At 38.8% G+C, this 20616-nt stretch overlaps 1 protein-coding gene across 8 annotated transcripts in view; it reads left to right on the top strand.

The window, feature by feature from the left end:
• LOC109417642 (serine/threonine-protein phosphatase 6 regulatory ankyrin repeat subunit A) overlaps window positions 1-20616 on the top strand; it is a 252487-nt gene that overhangs the window by 163828 nt on the left and 68043 nt on the right. For all 8 annotated transcript variants that reach the window (XM_062850497.1, XM_029853479.2, XM_029853477.2 and 5 more), the window contains 4 exons: window positions 6669-6882; window positions 14763-15058; window positions 15116-15418; window positions 15483-16907. In XM_062850497.1, coding sequence (XP_062706481.1) covers window positions 6669-6882; window positions 14763-15058; window positions 15116-15418; window positions 15483-16907 — 2238 coding nt within the window. The remainder of the gene's footprint in view (window positions 1-6668; window positions 6883-14762; window positions 15059-15115; window positions 15419-15482; window positions 16908-20616) is intronic.

Below are 20616 nucleotides of genomic sequence, written 5' to 3' on the forward strand. Positions count from 1 at the left end.
ACGGTGGGCAGGGCATGTTGCAAGAATGCCGGACAACAATTCTGCAAAGCTGGTGTTTGCAACTGATCCGGTTGGCACAAGAAGGCGTGGAGCGCAGAGAGCACGATGGGCGGACCAGGTGGAGCGTGATCTGGCGAGTGTTGGACGTGACCGAGGATGGAGAGCTGCAGCTGCAAATCGAGTATTATGGCGGCAAATTGTTGATTCAGTATTATCATGAATTTGATGTGAACTAAATAAATGAAAATGAATTTATTTGTTTATGGAACTTTTGTTATTTATTACTGCTTACACCACTGTTTCTTCACTGGGACTTTTCGAATTATTTATGGGAAATTTTGTATGTATTATGGAACGTTTAATTGTCTGCCATAACTTAGAACTTCTGCACCACCGAAGTAGTAAAATGTAAAGTAGTAATGAATAACCGAATTTAAATTATGATAATATGGACACTATGGACAATATTCAATTTTTTATAGAGTAACTCATATTTTATATGGTGCAGCTTGATAATATTTATGGAGCATTTATCTATATTCTATCAATTTCCTATGGATACAATTTTCATTTTTTATGGAGCATTCCTAATTCATTATGGGGCATTTAAATTTTATTATGGTGCATTTCTGATTTATTCATGGATACAATGAGAAAATTTTATGTTTTACCAGTACGTTTTCAATAAAGTATGGACCGTTTTCAATTATTTATGGGTATTATTGCACATTTTCATGGAACATATGTTCATTCTTTATGGAGCGCATTTTGATTTTCTTTGGAGCATTTCTAGTTTCTTATGGGTGCAATAAATAGGCTGCCCATTGGATATCTTTATTTTATTTTGAATTTAACCAAATAAAACTATCGCGATGCACTTGGAAAGGTTTACGGTACATCAAGTGCAAAGTGGTGCACGATCTTAAAACCCCTGTAAAGCTTCCTTCAAAAATTTCATTCGTTCAGAATCTTTCTACTTCTTTGAAGAATTCTTCCAGAACTTTGGTTTTTCAAAAATATCAGCAGAACTTCCTTTCATATCTTGTGAAAATGTAGAAAAAAATCTTCCAAGCATTGCTACTGAGGGTTCTCCAGGAGTTCTATTATGGATTGCAAAATTCCTCCAGGAGTTTTACTTTGGAATTATTTCAAAAACTCCTCCAGGAGTTTCCAATGAAATTCCTTTGTGAATCCATTAAGAGAATCTCAGGGCATTCTGTCAAGGATCATCCCATGCAGAATTAATCATCTGTTGTTCAACCTATAATCAAATATTTTTTGACATCTGACCTGACCATTTGAAGTTTTCGTAATGTCTACATCGCTTCTTCAGTCTCGATACAGACGTAGATCAACTTATGTTCAGACACAACAAGTGATCCTCTCTGTTTCAAGAATTTGCATACATCTATATGTGGTGTAGATGCCAAGGTGAGTGACTATAAATCAGGAGGTCCGAGTACAATTCCCAGTGTTTCCCATAGACTAATTTGCACATACCAATACATCTACTCCGTGATTTGATAGCCTCAAGTATGCTTTGAAATAGTTAAAAAAAAAAAACGTGTGTACATAATAAATTTGTTACCAGGGAAGAATCTTCCCAGTCATTTTTCAAGAAATTATCATTATTAGCTTAATTAGGGAGATTTTCAACCCGAGGCTGATTCATCTCTATTCAAGAAATTCTTTTAAAAATCTCCACTCTTGAAGTTCTGTCAGAGATTTCTACAGAAATTCTTAGTAGTTTCTTAAAAAATTAAAAAAATCTTCCTGTTTTGATTAGTTCATTTAAGAACTGCTTGAAAAACATATGAAGGAATCATTAAAAAAAGTCTCAGGAGATTCATTTAGCGGAATCGAAGGAGCAATTACAAAAAAAAAACATTTGTAGGATTTTTTGCAGGAATCCCCTATGGTTTTTCTCAAGGAATTCCTGGTGGAACTCTAAGATGAATTTCCGCAAGGGAATTTGAAATAAATCAATGGAAAAACTTTGGAAGATATCTCTTGCTGAAATTCCCAAAGAAATACTTAAAATACTGAGTCCCTAGACATACTTTTAAAAAAAATCTTCAGAAAAATTCAGAAGGAATTCATGGAGAAAACCCTTAATATCTCCATGAAAGAATTTTTGAAGAAATCTTCAGTCTATTTTTTTAACAATCCTCTAACGTATGTTCTAAGGAATTCAATGGAAATTCCTGAAAGAAAATTAGGAGGAATTTTAGTAGAAATTTAAGGAGGATTATGAAACAAAACTTCTAAGAAAACGCTTGGGGGAACTCCAATACAATTTATCGTGAAGCTTTAGAGAAATTTCTGGAGAAATCCTTCAATAGAACACCTGAAAGATTTTATTTAAAAAACGCTGGAGGAATTTGTAAAGTTTCTAAAGAAATTTCCAATGTAACTTCAACAGAGTGATGCTAAAACTACAACACATTTCCAATTTCAAATGTACGTGTAGAAGCCACTATCATTCGCATGTACTGCCATTCATAGGTAATAACGGGGGAAATCAAAGGGAATAACATGCTTCTGCAAATAAATTCCATTGTTGGTTTCCTATGATTGATTTTATTAACAACACCTGCCGAGTCCATAGCATAATGAAGCAGCTGCTTAAATAGATCAAAAATGCAGCGCACATTATCTAATCATCTATAGCTTACCCTGTAGCGCAGTGCAGCGCCATCGCCAACCCAAGGATCGAGGTATTGAAAAAAGAAAAAGAACAATAACAATAGTTCAGAACGTGCCCCGAGTCTCAAAAGTTCCACAGGAGTGAGAAAAAATAGAAGAGAACGGGATAGCCGAAAAATGGCCAGGGGAAAATATTTGTTTTTATTTTTGACAATCTGTGGGATAGGAGGGATGAGCATTTAATCAGCCGTATATCGGGCCAAAACCTGCGTGCATTTAATTAGCACTTATGGCGCATACGGCTGATAAGCATTTAATGACCTACTGTAAAACCGCATATGGTGCCGAAATAATGCCACTTTTAACTGCTTATTGGTTACCTGGGGTATATTGGGTAAGGGGCAGACACCTGGATATTGAAAATTACGTTCTGAAAATCTGAAATGGAGAATTAGAAATGACTTTTGGATCGTAGTGTTGGATTTAATGAATACCGAATATCATAATGTATTTTATCTAATGCACCAATATTGCGATATTCATCAACATGTCACCTATGTTTGATTGAAATTTGGTTTCGAAGGTACGAGGGGGGTCATCAGGGTTTTTTTTCTGTAGAAAGCTTACACATAAAATTTTTTGAAACGCTTCCAGCACAAAAAAAATCAGCAAAATAAATTGCTGAATTTCAGCAATTTTTTTGCTGAATTCCAGTACAACGTTGCTGATCAATTGTCAAAATTGCTGGAAGATTCAGCAAGCTGAAAAATAATTGCTGATATTCAGTAAAATCGTATTGCTGAATGAAATCAGCACAAAAAAATCAGCAAAGTTTGCTGAATACCAGCACACAAAATTTGCAGTGTAAGGACAAGGTATTTGGAGTACATAGCTCATAATTTCAAGAGCACCGTTTTTAGAACCATTTAACGGATATGGCTGAAAATGTATCATGCTGGTTGCTCAGTGATTATCAACATGGTGATGCATTTTCATCCAAATCCGTTTAACGGTTCTAAAAAACGGTGCTCTAGAAAATTTGAGCTATGTACTCCAAATACCTTGTCCTTAAGAAAAAATAAAAAAATGTGTGGGGCCTTTTATTGCTAAAATACTTCGTATTATACTTCTTCTTAACATATTTCATTAATTAGACTGTCTCGAAAAACATTCAACAAGGTCCAAAATATTTTTTTTTTGGTTTTTAAAACTATTCGATGTAGGAAAAAAATATGTGTATACTTTTTTCATTGGATATTGTATCCAAAATCTAGGCTACTGAACAAATTTGGGCTGGAAGTCAGCTTTTTTGATCGAAAGGTAAGGTTTTTGATCCACGATGAACATTATTCTCAGTGTATGTTTTTTTACACGCAGATATGAACTGATTGGCACTAGAATTGACACTACTGTTCAATCAATTCGATATCCATTGAATATCATTTGAAAAGAACATTCAATGCCTCTTTAAGGACAAACGTCTTGAAATCCCGCTTCAATAGTGCATCAGAACTTCAGACGCACAAATCTCAAGAAGTAAGCTTCAAACAACAGTGCATTTTATTATTCTGTTCTTGCTCACTTGTAATAAGCTTAAAATAAGAAGATCGGGTGCGCTGGTTCTGTTTACGAAGAGATTTGTGCGCTCAAAATCGTGAGTAGGTGCCAAAGTCGGCCATTGTGGCGCCCATTTTGGGATTCAAACAAGTCTGTCCTTAACATTCACTTCATCAATTCGTTGTTGACAATGTTATGTTTTCAAAAGATGAAATTAAATAAGAAGTCTGCCTCTCTCCCAGATTCGATGCCAGGACCTCGAAGGTCATAATCTTCTGTTTTACCACTACACTCATTATCAGTCATTATCAAATCAACAGCTTTTCACTTTGAATCGTATAGCTTTGTACATTAATGCAAATCGAAGTGATTTTAAGTTGATTTCTCCGGTGGGTTTGTTTTGGTTCTCAAGCCAACTCTGACAGCATTAAAAATGCAATGGAAGATCATTTCTGATCATGTTTATTGAGATGTTGAATAGTTAAGGAATTTTCCCTTGAATAGAGCGTGCAGAATTTTTACCGTGTAAAAGTCCTATAGAAACTCAGAAACAACTTCTAATCCAACAAACCATTTTTAAATTACAATTTTTTGAAAATTATTTTTATTGTTTTCACACAGCCTTTTTGAAAGTTGAGTGAAAATATTGCAAAACAAATAACATGAAAAACATTTTCGTATAGAAGCTCATTCATGAGCAAAATTTTATTTGAATTGAAAATGTTGCATCTACACGATTCGTGCGTTGATCTGGAAATGTTTTTTTTTTTCAGTGTAACACTTTTCAGTTTTTTACCCGGGCTTGAAAGGGCCAGTCCAAATAGAAGGTTGAAGCTTGATGTGTTGTTCGACTCTACTAGGTTACCATCATAAGCAACAAGGAGCAGAGGGAGGCTCACGGTAATAAATCTACAATTAAAGACGACTTGTGTCTTACAACTTCCCTCTTTTACGTTACCGTATCCACATGGCCTGTTGCTACAGCGAAGAGCTATTGGTGATTTGTTGTTGCATGAAGAAGAAGAAGAAGAATGATGGTGTTTTGAAAAAAATCCTATCCCTACAACACAGGGGAAGTTTTTAAAATGCCTCTATAAAATCTAAAACAAAATCTAATTAAAAACGGTTTGATGTACGGTGTTAGACTTTGGACGGACTACATATTGCTGTGTGCGTTCAAGATGCAAACGGTGCCCAAATGCGCTCGAAACGCGGTAACACAGTGTTACCAAAGGCAACTTAGCAACCACAGTCAAAACCACCGCCAACCTAGGATTCAAAAGCTCCCACTGACATCGGGTTACTTGTTAGAAAATCTTACCGCATTTGGTGTTCCCGCATTTGCTATTTGCATTTCGAATGCACACAGCAATATTGAACGTATAAATTGAAATTTAAAAATTTTTTCTTGATAAGGTACTTAATTTGTAGTCCGTTCAAAGTCTAACACTGTACATCAAACCATTTTTAATTAGATTTTGTTTTAGATTTTACAGAGGCATTTTAAAAACTGCCCCTGTGTTGTAGGGATAGGATTTTTTCAAAACACCATCGTTCTTCTTCTTCTTCTTCATGCAACAACAAATCACCAATTGCTTTTGCCATACCATCCTTGAGTTGAACCCTGAAACGCGTGCCCGAGGCAGCCTTCTACAAACATCATCCACTAGGTGCATGCGAGTGGGCAAACAATCGAAGCTATAAATTGTCTAACACTCTTTTTTGGGACAGCCCACATGGGAAGGAAAGGACTCGCAAGAAATCCCACGATGGCGATGTGGCGCTGACCATGCCGAAGACGTAGGTTCCGTCTACATGTGTGTAAACACCTGCTTTCCTTCGTCATTTCCGCCGCTGGGCTAAAAACGGATGAAAAGTGTCATGTGAGTTGTCGGCTCTGAAGTTATGTGGGAAAAAAAATGCGCTCTCTGTCTCTCTATACTTCCACTTGGCAGGACTTTCCCTTTCTCGGGTTCCTTCCGGTTGTTGGCAAACTTAGACCCCCTTCCGAGGTTTATACCTAGTCGATGAGGACAGGATGATTTCAAAGCAGGAAAAAAACATCCGTGAAGACGATGCGAGAAAAAACAACAAAAAGTCTTCAGAGTAGGCCTTCTGGCAGTGGACAGGACTAGGTTGACCTAGTGAATCGCCGATTGGAGGCTCCAGTTACGGTAAGTTCGCGAACCAGCGCTGATGTGTGTGGTGACTTGGCAGAGTGTGGTTAAAACTTTGCTGCTCAAATGTGTTCTATTAGATGATTTAACTTGTGAAGTGATGATCGGTTCCTGCAGTGAAGCATTGGATTAGCGAAATTAGTTCAGAATGCGGCGACGGTGGGGAATCATCCTCGACGTAGTTGACGATGTAAAAACGGTGTAGTGTCCTACCTTTGCTTCGTTTTTATTACTAATTCTAAATCAATTTTCTTCCCACCTGAAACAAAATCGTGATTTTCCACCTAGGCCACAACCACCAATGGCGATACGGCGCTGCACCTGGCCGCCCGACGGAAAGACGTCGAGATGGCCCGCATCCTGTTGGATTACGGTGCCAATGTGGATCTGCAGAATGGCGATGGACAGACGGCGCTCCATATAGCGGCGGCCGAAGGCGACGAGTCGATGGTCAAGTACTTCTTTTCCGTTCGTGCGTCGGCGGGAATCATAGATAATCAAGGTGAGTAGCTGTGTGATAACATAAATTCATTATGTTCAATCACATACCATGGGCCATGTGGAACCATTTGGGCGTGTAAGGACTGTATCGGAATATAACTATAAACGTTCACAGCTGCCTAAAAATAATCTATTCTAAATAAACATAACTTTATTTTTGGAGATACTATATGAATCTTTAAAATAAAGAATGGCAGTTCTGATTTTCGAAAAAAATCATTAAACTTGGACTTTTGTCTCAGAGATTGCATATATGTTTTTTAAATTCTTGGACACCTCCTAAAAATTTTAAATTGCGAAAACTGTGGAAAAACATTCATTTTTTTCTCTTATTTTTGCACAAATATTTTCTTTTCCAGAATGCTCATGATTTGGGAAAATTATTTTTACCAAAAAAAAAATCCTCTGAAGCTTAGCGCAATTCTTAAAAATGAAAAAAGGCAATTTTTTGAAGAACTCTTTTTTTATGCGTCTTCAAAGAACGATTACGCAAATAAAAAATAGACAGAGTTGAAAATTCGCATTTTTTCAATTGGGCATGTATTTAAATTTATCGAAGAGGTAGTTTTACCAGAGAAAGGAATTTTATAACCTCTGAAGATATTTAAAACAGAGCGTCAAAGTTCGACCAAGAAGTAGGTGTTTTTTGGGTTAGACCATTTTCTACATGTTGGAGGGTTTTCTATCCAAAATAAAAATTTTAAAAGTCGGTATTGAGTGATATGTTATGTGTACATAACTGCTAGTAATAATCAACATTTTCCAGATTTTTCCCCGTACAAATTTTTTTCACCACAAATTATTGAAACGTGAAAAAGATTTTAAAAAATTGCCTTTTGTACAAATTGTTAATCTATGTGGTGTACTCATAGAACCATATTTTCAATAATACTAAACATTTTCTAAATTTCTTCAAGCTGTTCTAAACTTAACTATATTGTGAAGATTTCATAGAATAATCGAAATAAAAAGTGGATCACAATGGGATCTGAATTGCGCAGCATACCCAGCCTTTACCGTGCCTGCGGATGAACATGTATCTATGTAATCGCCAAAACATTTTGCAATGCAGCAAAGATCGGATTGCAAGCATCAATAACAACCAAGTATGACAGGATCCGTCTAGGAAATTATGTCACGACAGACGGGGATACCGTCGAGGAGGAGGAATTTGTCTACCTTGGATCCTTACTGACGGCTGAGAGTAATGTGAGTCGCAAAAACGCCGATAAGATCGGTAGTCTTCTACAGGGTCCTATAACAGTTCCCCGAATTCCATTACCCCGAAAGCCATCTCCCCGAAAACCAATACCTCGAATGCTCCAGTACCCCGAATTCCAACACCCTGATTAGTCCATTTCCCCGAATAGATGATTACCCCGAAAACATTTTTACCAATTGTGTTGTCAAATGAAACTGATGTCTGGAAAATCAACTTAACTTTTATCAGTAATTTATGCCTTTTTTGTGCATCGGCTATTCTTTCTAGACTTAGGCGTTAATGAGATTATAATGAGGAGCACATGCATTTAATGAAGGTTTTTCCTTGTTTTATCGTAGGGTGTTCTTTCGTCTGATATTGTTATAGTGATTAATTGTTTATTTATTTCTACGTCTTCGGCAAAACTGCCGTACAGACTGATAAAACATAAAAAACAAATTTGACTTATATTTATAACTCACGCTCATCAGTTTTAAAGCAAGTTCTATCATAGACAGTTTGAATTGGATAGAGGCGATAGAGGAACAGTACTCTTTATAACTCGCCTAATCATTTCACAGTACTGCTTTTTCTATTTATTCTAAATGAGCCATTTCTTTATTCCCTCATTATTCCCAGACTCGAAAGAATAGCAGTTGAACAAAAGATGGAAAAATATCTGATTTTAAATTTCATACTATTTGCATTCGTTATCAGTGCAGTGCCAGTTACATATACAGGTATTCTTCGATATAACGTACCCTCGATATAGCGTACCCTCGATATAGCGAATTCGATATAACGTACATTTTGCTTCGATATAACGTACTACATTGAACATTTTTATTTTTCCCACGAATAACCCTTAGATAAACTACGAAATCACTCAAATCAATGTTTTGTTGCAGCATTAGTCTTGTTACCCAGAATTAGCGCAATTTGGGGAAAAAATTAGTGTACGTTATATCGAAGCACAAAAAACGAAATGACTTTTTCGTCAAAGTTCAAGTTTTTCATTATTGGTTTTGTGAATTTCACCGAAATCATTATTTTGGATTAATTTCACGTCGAATACATCAATATTAGCATAAAAAATATTTAATTTTTTCTCTGCTTCGATATAACGTACAAACAGAAAACTTTTTTGTACGTTATATCGAAGAGTACCTGTATTAGATGAAAACTATTACTGTACATCAGAAATTCTGGGGAAAAAGTATTATGAATGAAAAGACATTATTTTGCAGAGAAATAGCATTCAGGGTAAGTGTTATTCGGGGAAATGGTTTTCGGGGTAATATGTCATTCTGGGAAGTGGTAGTCGGGGTAATGCTATTCGGGGAACTGTTATAGGATCTTCTACAGGAACGAGATATAGTCAATGAGAAGGACTTGCAATTACACAGAGTTTGCGAGCGCCGATCTTCAGCGATGTGTAGGAGGACGGTGTGTGGAGACGAAAGTTGATCAACGAGCTCGCTGCACTCTAAGACTAACTCTGCTTCCAGAAGGTGGCCACTACCGGAAAGATACGGTTGGCAGGGCAAGAATGCCGCACATTAATTTTGCAACATTGGTGCTCGCTACTGATTCCATTGGCACAAAAAGACTTGGAGTGATCCAGGTGGAGCGTCGCCGAGGATAGAGAGCGGCAGTCGCAGATCAAGTATTGTGATTGTACGACATTTCCCCGAAACCAGTTCCCCGAATGAAGTTTTCCCGAAAGTTTTTTTCCCGAAAAACGATTCCCTGAATGAACCGTTTCCCCGAATAGACCATTTCCCCGAAATATTTATTAAACTTTTTCCAAAACTGGTTTCTGATCATTTTCCTGATGAATACGATCTGGCTGAATCAGTCATTGGAACGAAAAGGTAGGCTGGGCCAATGTGCAGGCTTTAGAAGGACTGTTCAACTGATTTATGACCACCTTAGAGTTTCTATTTTCGTTTTGACACAATTGACGAATTGATGGATATATCATCATGTATCGACTCTTATGGGGGAGGGGATGTTCTGGCCAAAGTCTACAGTCCACACAAATTAAAAAAAAATGTATGGACGAAAGTCTACGGTGGGGGAAGGAGATGACCAAAACTGAGTCTACGTAGCAGGGTTGTGCAGTTTCAGGATGATTAATGTCGAACGACACTCGCTTTAACCATCACTTCATACGACAAACGCAGTCCATCAAAACATAATCGATTCACGCAAAAGTCACTCAAGCCAACCCTCGTTCAATGCAGAGTCAATCACATCCAGCAGCAGCGATCGTCTCTTGTTTTCGAACCACACGATGAAACACCGAAGCGAGTTTTTGTTCTACGCCTTGCATCCTATTCATAGGGCGTGCTATGTTTGTGTTTGCTGCGCCATGCAATACTACTAAACAAATTGACCTTTATCCTGGCCCTTTCAGGACAAACGTCTTCAAATCCCGCTTCAACATTGCATCAAAACTTCAGACGCACAAATCTCAAGAAGCTAGCTTCAAACAACAATGCATTTTTTTATTCTGTTCTTGCTCATTTGTAATTAGCTTAAAATAAAAAGCTCAGATACGCTGGTTTTGTTTACAAAGAGATTTGTGCCCTCAAAATCGTGAGTAAGTGCCAAAGTCGGCCATTGTGGCGGCCATTTTGGGATTCTAACAAGTCTGTCCTTCAGATGAGAGTCACCCAGCAGTGAGTGACATAGCTCTGCGTCGGAACGACTGCTAAGAAGCGTTTGGTCGTTCAGGAGATTTGCAGAGAAAGAGCGTACAGCGGCAGCCACTGTATCAATGCGTTCGTCTCGAATGTGTTCGTTAGCAACATACAGACGGTCGGCTGTAGCGTTGATAGAGGAAGAAGGGTAATGTTGATGTTGCGGCTTTTTTGTGTTAAGATGGTGATAATGCACAAGACTGCTACGTAGTTTATGAACAGCGCCTTAGCTTGCATGAGGCGCATCTGGCAAAAATAGCAAAACAGACGTAACACTCTGATACATATTTCATATCGTCCACCGATTTAACGATCTATTTAAAAACTTTATATTTAGTCGGCCATCTCACCATCCGTTGCGCTCGCATCGATTTTGTTCGAGTTCTTTCGAGTGTTGTTGAATATTCAATCGCTGAAAACACCCTTGAAACATATAATACCTTTAAAATGAGTCGTCGGGGTTGAGGTAATCTGCTAAAGATCATTATCGGCATAAAAGATGTAGGCTAGCTGTAACACATTCGATACGGAAAAGGTAAGGAACATACGCGCCAACTTGTGACGTAGTTGGGGGGGGGGGGGGGGGGGGCGAGGCCTCTCAAAATCAATCAAATTCGGGAAATTTCGACGCAGTTTACCTAGTTTAGGCATGTTTACGTGAAAACTAGTGCATTGAGCTGAAAAAAGTTGGATTTTGTCCAATTTTGGAGAGCTTCGCCCCCCCAACTTTGTCACAAGTTGGCGCCTATGGTAAGGAATGATTGCTTTCAAAGGATGCCTTTGAGCACAATTTGTATATATAGGTATTTTTTTGTTAATGGATAGATTATAAAGACATTTGTTTTCTATATTAACGAGATTTTTAGCCCTGGGCTAGTTCATCTCGGGACCCACGTATTACTTCCCTTCCGAAGGAAGAACTCACATTTTGTGAGTTTGTCAGGAGTGGGATTCGATCCCAGGTCCTCGGCGTGAAAGGCATGCGCTTTAACCATCACACCAGGTCCGCTCCCCATGAAGACAACTCACACCGTTATTATAGCCAAACTTTTCTGAATTAACATTTAGAATCGCATATGGTCGGGGTTCTGCTAAACCGAACCAAAGACCATTTTTTGAAAAATTTAGTTTTCCGAACCATTGGATGAAGAAATTGGCGATCTTCCTTCCATGTAAAAATCCAGTAATTCTGACTGCTCTTCGGGGAGTAAATTCAAAATTAGTGTTTGGCAGAACATACAAAAAATAAAATTGCATCCAACCAGAGTGAACTGTAAACCATTCCATAGAATGAGCGAAATATTTCAGTTTATGTACAGATGATGAACATTTCAAATTCTTCTCACCACCGTCAGATTTCTAACTTCTAACCGACCCATAGTAACAATCTGTGAGAGAATTGAACACGTTATTAGAAATACGAGTGTTGGAGGATCCAATTATGTTTCGATGGCGCTGATCGCCATTTTTCCAAATCACATTCAGCCAGACCGAACCAAATCCACTGCGTTTTAAAACCAATTTATTCTCAACAATACAAACATCAACTGGTTTTAAATACCTGCGTTATGTTGACACACCTCATACTGATAATTTAACACAGGAGCCGTCATTGAACAACAAGGCTAATTAGAATAATGAAGCTTGAAAAAAATCAAACACTTGGTTCGTTTTGGCTGATCGAAAAATGGCGTTTTCACGAAAATCATCCTTGAGAAGAATGTTTAGAACTTGATTCAGACTTAACGACTGACCTTCAGCTAGGTAAAATGACCTAGAGGTAACGTGCTTGGTTATCACTTAAATGATCCAAGTTCGAATCTTTTTTCATATTTTTGATTTTTTTTTTGTCTTAGTTCACTTTGGCAGAACATTTTCATGGTTTTCTTTGACCAGCATAAATATGAAGTACACACATTGCTCCACTTACACATCTGAGGACCTCAGGACATGCAAGGACATCATCACACTTGTTCTGTGCCTGCACAATGCACATGCACCGCCTATGAAAAAAAAACATGAGTGAGAAGGGCTGAACTGGGAGGGCTTCCGTCGTTCATATTTCAAACTATTTTGAGACCTCCGTGCTACCATACTATACGCGTCCTCTTTGATTCATGTAAAAGATTGTGAGTGATATCGATTTCAAACTTCATGGAAGATGAAAAATCGAGATTTTTTTCAATCATCCGACTGGTTTTCTGTGAAACAAAGGAACACAGTCAGCCACACTGAACTATTAACCACATTCCAATGTTTTTGTTCAGCCAGAGTGAACTGAGTGCAAAGTACTGAGAAATTAAATGTAATTATTTCAATGATTTCAATTAATTTTCATACATTCTTCATTTCTGATGGTTAATAAAGGCTTGTAAGTTACATGTGTGCAGAAAAGTTTCAAATAACCTTAGCTGTTGTTTATTTGTGAGTGGTTGAACTTTAACCTTAAATATCTCGGAATAAACTTTTTGGCTCATAGTTCGGTTTAGCAGAACCCCGGCCATATGTTCATAGAAGGGAGAATCTCTGATGGTGATTTCTACTATAACGTCCATAGACACTAGAACAGTTTGACACCAAAGAAGAAAACAAAAATATTAAATATACCAGCTAATTTGGCTGGTACTGCTGATGATAAACCCCACATGTCAACTTGAAAGAACAGCCTATGTTAGAAAGAAGGGAAGTTTATTATGAAAAGGTTATCAATGAGATGAAGACACTAGGTCAATGCCCATTCGGTCTTCTCATCACCATTCAGTTTAAACCCCCTAAGATGTTATGCTAGACAACAAATAGACCTATGTACATTTACCAATATTTCTTACCTCATCGTTTTTACCCCGTGGATGACGCTATTATTGCCATAAAACCTCAACATCCAGGTCCCGCCCGTGCACATATATCCACATATATACAGCCAACTTTCGCTCGTTGCACTAAGCTCCTAGCCCAGTTCACTAGGTGGGCTGAGTTTTCAGCTGTTAAATAATCTCTAATAATAGATATTCAGGGCTGCCAACCTAGACAAATCGTGCGTCACGTCAAAAACTGACGTTGGACTTCGTTTTAACTGGGCTATAGCCCATCTAACGGGCGCCCAGTTAAAACAAAGCCCACCTAAACGTAGCCCAACGAACGAAAGTTGACTGTAGTTGACTCTTACATTACCCTGAAGTTTTCGTTCAATGTATTAGGACATCGGTAAGCTGAATATATGTATGGTGAGATGATAGATTCTCCACTGAATTATCATTCCTCGAAATGAATATTACAAAAGCCAAAATTCTTCCCAAACAGCATCAAATTAGGCAAATACCTAATAAGAGTTTGTGAACGAAAATTAATGTTTAGTTAACCCTATTGGGCTCATGGTGACCCAGACAGGTTACGCTGAGCGAACGCAGCGTGGTGAGCATCAAATAATTCCCAAAGAAGGTTAAATGGCAAATGACATACACTTTTCGGGGAAACGGTACATTCGGGGAAACATTTTTCGGTGAAATGGTACATTCGGGGAAAAAACTTTCGGGGAAGCTTCATTCGGGGAACTGGTTTTCGGGGAAATGTCGTACAATCAAGTATTGTGGCTTCTTGATTTTGCCATTTCTGATATGTGATATTGAAGAAATGAGTGTGTGCAAGATAATGAAATTTAAAAATTATAAAATTAGCGATGTCGTAGTATTGGCGTCAATATCGATTTTTTCGTATAAGTTCAAAATACTCATGCTGATAGCTTTCGATAATATCGGATTTGTCAGTTCTGTCCCATCCTTTTTCTGGATATTATTACAGTTAACAGTCGTGCATTGGGGTCAATATGACCCCTAAACGTCAGCGGGGAGAGCGTCAGCTAATATACGAGGAAGGTTTAAATAATAAATGTTTCAATTATCACGCTTGTTCTCTTCTGTTAAACTACCATTCCTTAATACCGCATTCAATTTATTTTCCTTTTCCCCCAAAACCCAGACCGAACACCGATGCATCTCGCAGCGGAGAACGGTCACGCGTCAATCATCGAGATCCTGGCGGACAAGTTCCGGGCCAGCATCTACGAGCGCACCAAGGACGGAAGTACGTTGATGCACATCGCCTCGTTGAACGGTCACGCTGAGTGCGCCACGACGCTGTTCAAGAAGGGTGTCTACCTGCACATGCCGAACAAGGGCGGCGCGCGGAGTATCCACACCGCGGCCAAGTACGGGCACGTGGGCATCATCAGCACCCTGCTGAACAAGGGCGAGAAGGTCGACGTGCCCACGAATGTGAGTATTCTGGCGTTCATTTTGATGGCACGATGTAAACTTCTTGTTTCGTTTCAGGACAACTACACTGCCCTTCACATCGCTGTTCAGTCTGCCAAGCCGGCAGTGGTGGAGACGCTGTTGGGGTTTGGTGCCGAAGTGCACGTCCGAGGGGGGAAGCTGAGGGAGACCCCTCTGCACATTGCTGCACGGGTGGCGGATGGGGATCGATGTGCGCTCATGTTGCTTAAGTCTGGAGCCGGTGCCAATAAAACGACCGATGATGGGCAGACGCCCGTTCATGTGGCTGCCAAGTACGGGAACGTGCAGACACTGGATCTGCTGCTGGAGGATAACGGCGATCCACTGATAAAATCGAATGTAAGATCATCGCATAAATTCGTAAATTATAGCATACAAATGGATTATTTCTGTGATCTTTTAGGTTGGCGAAACACCGCTTCACTTGGGCGCGCGAAACAGCCATCCGGCTATCGTAAGGCACTTGATAGATTTTGTGCTACAGAAACACGGGAAGGAAGTGCTGAAGAGCTATTTGAACTTCACGAACGAGGACGGAGCGACGGCGTTGCACTACGCCTGTCAGGTGACTAAGGAGGAAGTGAAGGGGACGGGCGATCGGGAGATCGTGAAGATGCTGCTCGAGAATGGGGCCGACGTATCGCTGACGACGAAGTCCACCCAGGAGACATGTTTTCACGCGGTTTCCGTAGCTGGTAACAACGATGTTCTTTCAGAAATGATTAACCACCTTTCGACTACGGATATTCAGAAAGCGATGAATCGGCAGTCATCGGTCGGTTGGACACCGCTGTTGATCGCGTGTAATCGAGGTCACATGGATTTGGTGAATACACTGCTAGCCAACCATGCGAGGGTGGATGTGTTCGATAACGAAGGCCGATCGGCGCTGCACCTGGCGGCCGAGCATGGCTACCTACAAGTCTGTGATGCACTCATTACCAATAAGGCGTTTATTAATTCTAAGTCACGAGTCGGTCGAACGGCTCTCCATCTGGCCGCCATGAACGGGTACACAGAGTTGGTCAAGTTTTTGATCCGGGATCACAACGCTGTGGTAGATATCTTAACCCTGAGGAAACAGACTCCCCTACATCTGGCCGCAGCCAGTGGGCAGATGAATGTATGTAAGCTACTTCTAGAACTAGGTGCCAATATCGATGCGACGGACGACGTTGGCCAGAAACCCATCCACGTGGCTGCACAAAACAATTACTCCGAAGTTGCCAAATTATTTCTCCAGCAGCACCCAAACCTTGTGATGGCCACCAGTAAAGATGGCAACACTTGCGCCCATATAGCAGCCATGCAAGGTTCGGTGAAGGTGATAGAAGAACTGATGAAGTTCGACCGGAACGGTGTGATTTCTACAAGGAACAAGCTCACCGATTCGACCCCACTGCAACTGGCTGCGGAGGGAGGTCATGCGGACGTCGTGAAGGTCCTTGTCCGAGCGGGAGCGTCCTGTACCGACGAGAACAAGTCAGGTTTCACCGCTGTTCATATGGCGGCAAAAAACGGGCACGGCCAGGTGCTCGAGGTTATGCGGAGCACTAATTCGCTAAGGGTGTCCAGTAAAAAATTGGGTTTAACGCCGCTGCACGTAGCTGCCTATTACGGTCAAGCGGACACCGTGAGGGAGCTACTCATCAACGTACCCGCAACGGTTAAATCTGATTCTCCATCTGGCACATCATTAGTACCTGAATTAGGGAACGAGTCCGGGCTGACTCCGCTGCATCTGGCGGCGTACTCCGGCAACGAGAACGTTGTTCGACTGCTACTTAACTCCGCTGGTGTTCAAGTCGACGCTGCGACTACGGAAAATGTGAGTAAATTCTATTGATCCAATTGACCATGGTCAATGCATTTGGATTTTTTTTTTGCAAAATATTTTTTGAATTGATTCGGTTATTTCTTGTAAAAAATCTCTAGTAATTTATTTTAATTAAGAACGTCTTGCATAATTCTTTGAGATATTTCTCCCGGATTTAACTCCGGATATTCCATCCCTAAATTCCTCCTATATTTCTCCCTGATCTTTTCCAGACATTCCTTCTGAAACTCTTCATAGAACTCTATTCGGAAAATTTTCAACAAGTGTAGAATTAGCTTTGTGTTAAAATACACATTTATAAAAAACTAAAAAAAGGAAATTTGACCTGGAATTCTACCAACTGTGAGATTTTTTTTTCGAAATTGCCCACAGTTCCAACAAAGATTTCTTGCGAAATTCTTCCAGTGTAATTTACCAACGCGTTTCAAATAATTTCTCCTACAATGCTTCCAGGGATTCATCCTGGAATTTTTCAGGAACAAATCTCGTAAATAATCAACAGATTTCTGCCTGTTTTTTTTCCAGGAGTTTCTCCCAGATTTTTTCTAGTGCTTCTTCCGACATTCTCCCAGGGGTTCCTCTTGAAGATTTTCTATGTATTCTTACTACAATTTGTCAGAGGCTTCTTACGACATTTCTTCCAGTAGTCATCCCAGAATTCTTTCAATAAATCCTCAAGGAATTCTTCCAATGACTTCTCGTAGTATTCTCACAGAAATTCCTCCTGAAATCCTTAAAATAGTTTCTCCCAGGATTTTCTCGATATTTCTTCAAATTTTCTTCACGGAAACCTTCCAAGCATCCCTTCAGGAATTCTTCCGGATATTATTTCTATTCTATTCTTTGCTGAAATCTGCATAAAATTCCTCCAAACATTCTTTTAAGAATTTGTCCCGAATTCCGCGCCCCCCCCCCCGTCCTCACGGAATCCTTAGAAGGATTTCTCCAGGTTTTTTTTCTAAGAAATTTCTTCCCATGAACGCCGGTACTCTCCCAGAGATATTTTGAGGAAATCTTTCTGAGCTTTGCTTCAGAATTCTTTCAAGATTGCCTTTCGGAATTCTCTTAGGGATTCCTTATTCAAGGATTTCTTCAAGAGTTTTTCCTGGAATTTCTTCCGGAGTTATTCAAGATTTTTATGTTTTATCTTTCCAAAAACTCATCCTGGAATTCTCTAAGGGGTTCGTTCCTCTCGTAAATTTGCATTAGATTATTCTCGGGATTTGGGATTCAGAATTTTTCCAACAATGCCGTCCGGAATCGTTCAAGCTATGGCATTCGAATTACATTCCAGGGATTCCTATTCAAAATTATTTCGTATATTCCTCCCGAACTTCTATAGGGATTTTCTCAGAATATTTCAAAGATTTTATTTCAGAATTGTTCAAGGGTTTGGATTCTAAAATTTTCTTAAGATTTATCACGTAGTTCTCTTAGGCAAATTTCTTGCGGAAATCTTCTTTTGATATTCTGTGGAATACCATTTCAGAAATTTTTCCGCGACTTTTTTAAAAATTTCCCAAGAATTATTCCAGAAGTTCCGGAGTTTGGAACTTTTTGGATGGATGGATCTTTTCCGGGATTTGTTCAGGTATACTTCCTGGGTTGCTTTCAAAGATTCCTCCCGGTATTCCGATGTTTTTTTGGAAATCTGTCAGGGATTTATCTGCAATTTCTTACACATAGTCACCATGGTTTTCTCGCGCAATACCCGGCATATTTTTAGAGACAGCTCCTGAGAGTTTAATACAAAATTAAACTCAGAAATTTTCATGGGATTTTTCTTGGAGATCTTCCTGTGATGTCTTCATGAATTTAATCAAGGATTCTTCAGGATTTTCTTCGGGATCTCTTACTTACATTTCTTTTTGATTTTCTTCATGGATTTTTCCACGGATTCCTCCGGCTATTTTTTCCGGGACGCTTTTTGAAATTCTTCCGGGGAATTTTTTATAATATTTCTAGCAAGGATTCGTCCCAGAATATTTCCAGGGATTCTTTTGTTTTTTTATAGACTCCTTCTTCCACGATTATCCGAGCCTTCACCAAGGAATTTGTGCTGTAGTTCTCTGGATAATTTTATTAGTAATTTCAACGGAAAGAATTTATCAGCTATTTTCTGAGATTCTTTCTGAAATTTCTTTGTGTTTTATTGTAAATATGTTTAACACCGACGAACCAACACGTGACAGTGGTATTTCAAAACTGTCCCCACTCAATGTAACGGTCGACCAGCAAAGCAAGCGAACCCTTCTGGGGATTTTTTTATTACTACGGGTTTGGGCCGAAGGGTCTCAGATTTTCATGAAACTTTTTCCACAGGCAGGGCTCATGGATATATGAACAAAAAAAAATGAGGAAAATTCAGGGTCGTCTATTGTTCCGGAAAACTTAGGTGGATTTTTTTTTGTTTTCCCTTGTCACTACTTACTTTGAAAAATCATAACTCAAGAACAAAGCATCGTAGAAACAAAGTTTTTTTTTAGAAAATGAAAACAAATTTTCTCAGAAATCCAATAAAAAAAATGAACTAGAAAAAGTTTCCCACAAAATTTTCCACAGTTGAGAAAATTCGTGAAGAAAAGTCGGGAAAACTATGCCCGAACTTTTGGAAAATTTTCGAAAAAATATTTTTGGGAAGGTTATTTTATAAGCTTTAATCGCTGAAATTTTTGGAATGCCCTTTTTTTCAATTTTGAGTTATGGCCAATTTTGTTGAAAAATGTCCAAATGTACCATGAAAGCCTTTTCTTTGAAAAATCATAACTCAAGAACGAAGCATCATAGAAACAAAGTTTTTTAATGAAAATGAAAGCAAATTTTCTCAGGAATCCAAAAAAAATAAAATTGTAGAAGTTTTCCACAAAATTTTTTACCGTTGAGAAAATTCATAAAGAAAAGCCGGAAAAACCATGTCCGAACTCGTGGAAAATTAAAAAAAAATATTTTTGAGAATGTAATTTTAAAAGCTTTGATCGCTGAAATTTTTGGAATGCACTTAGTTTTCGTTCCTGAGTTATGGCAAATTTTGTGAAAAATGACCATATAATAAAGACTTAAATAGTCATTTTCACATAATTGACCATAACTCAGTAACGAAAAAAGTGCATTCCAAAAATTTCAGCGATTAAAGCTTATGAAATAACCTTCTAAAAAATATTTTTTCGAAAATTTTCCACGAGTTCGGGCATAGTTTCTCCGGCTTTTCTTTGCGAATTTTCTCAACTGTGGAAAATTTTGTGGGAAACTTTCCAGTTCATATTTTTTTAGGATTTCTGAGAAAATTTGCTTTCATTTTTTAAAAGAAACGTTGTTTCTACGATGCTTCATTCTTGAGTTATGATTTTTCAAAGTTAGTAGTGTCAGGGGAAAACAAAAAACTTCCACCTGAGTTTTCCGGGAAAATAGGCGACCCTGAATTTTCCCCCATTTTGTTTTGTTCATTTATCCATGAGCCCTGCCTGTGGAAAAAGTTTTATGAAAATCTGAGACCCTTCGGCCCAATTCCTATGGCAGCTTCTATGTAAAATCTTTTGGTAATTGCTTTGGGTTCTCTTCGGAAACATCATAGGAAACTTTTTCGTCAAGTTCTCTGGATATTACTTCGGTTATCCATTTGAGATTTCCTCAGGCAGCTATTTTAGGAATTCCTTCCACAATTTCTGTGGTAAATTGAATTCTTTGGCATTCCTTTGAAAAT

Source organism: Aedes albopictus, chromosome 2 (genome assembly GCF_035046485.1).
Source record: "Aedes albopictus strain Foshan chromosome 2, AalbF5, whole genome shotgun sequence".
Taxonomy (NCBI): domain Eukaryota; kingdom Metazoa; phylum Arthropoda; class Insecta; order Diptera; family Culicidae; genus Aedes; species Aedes albopictus.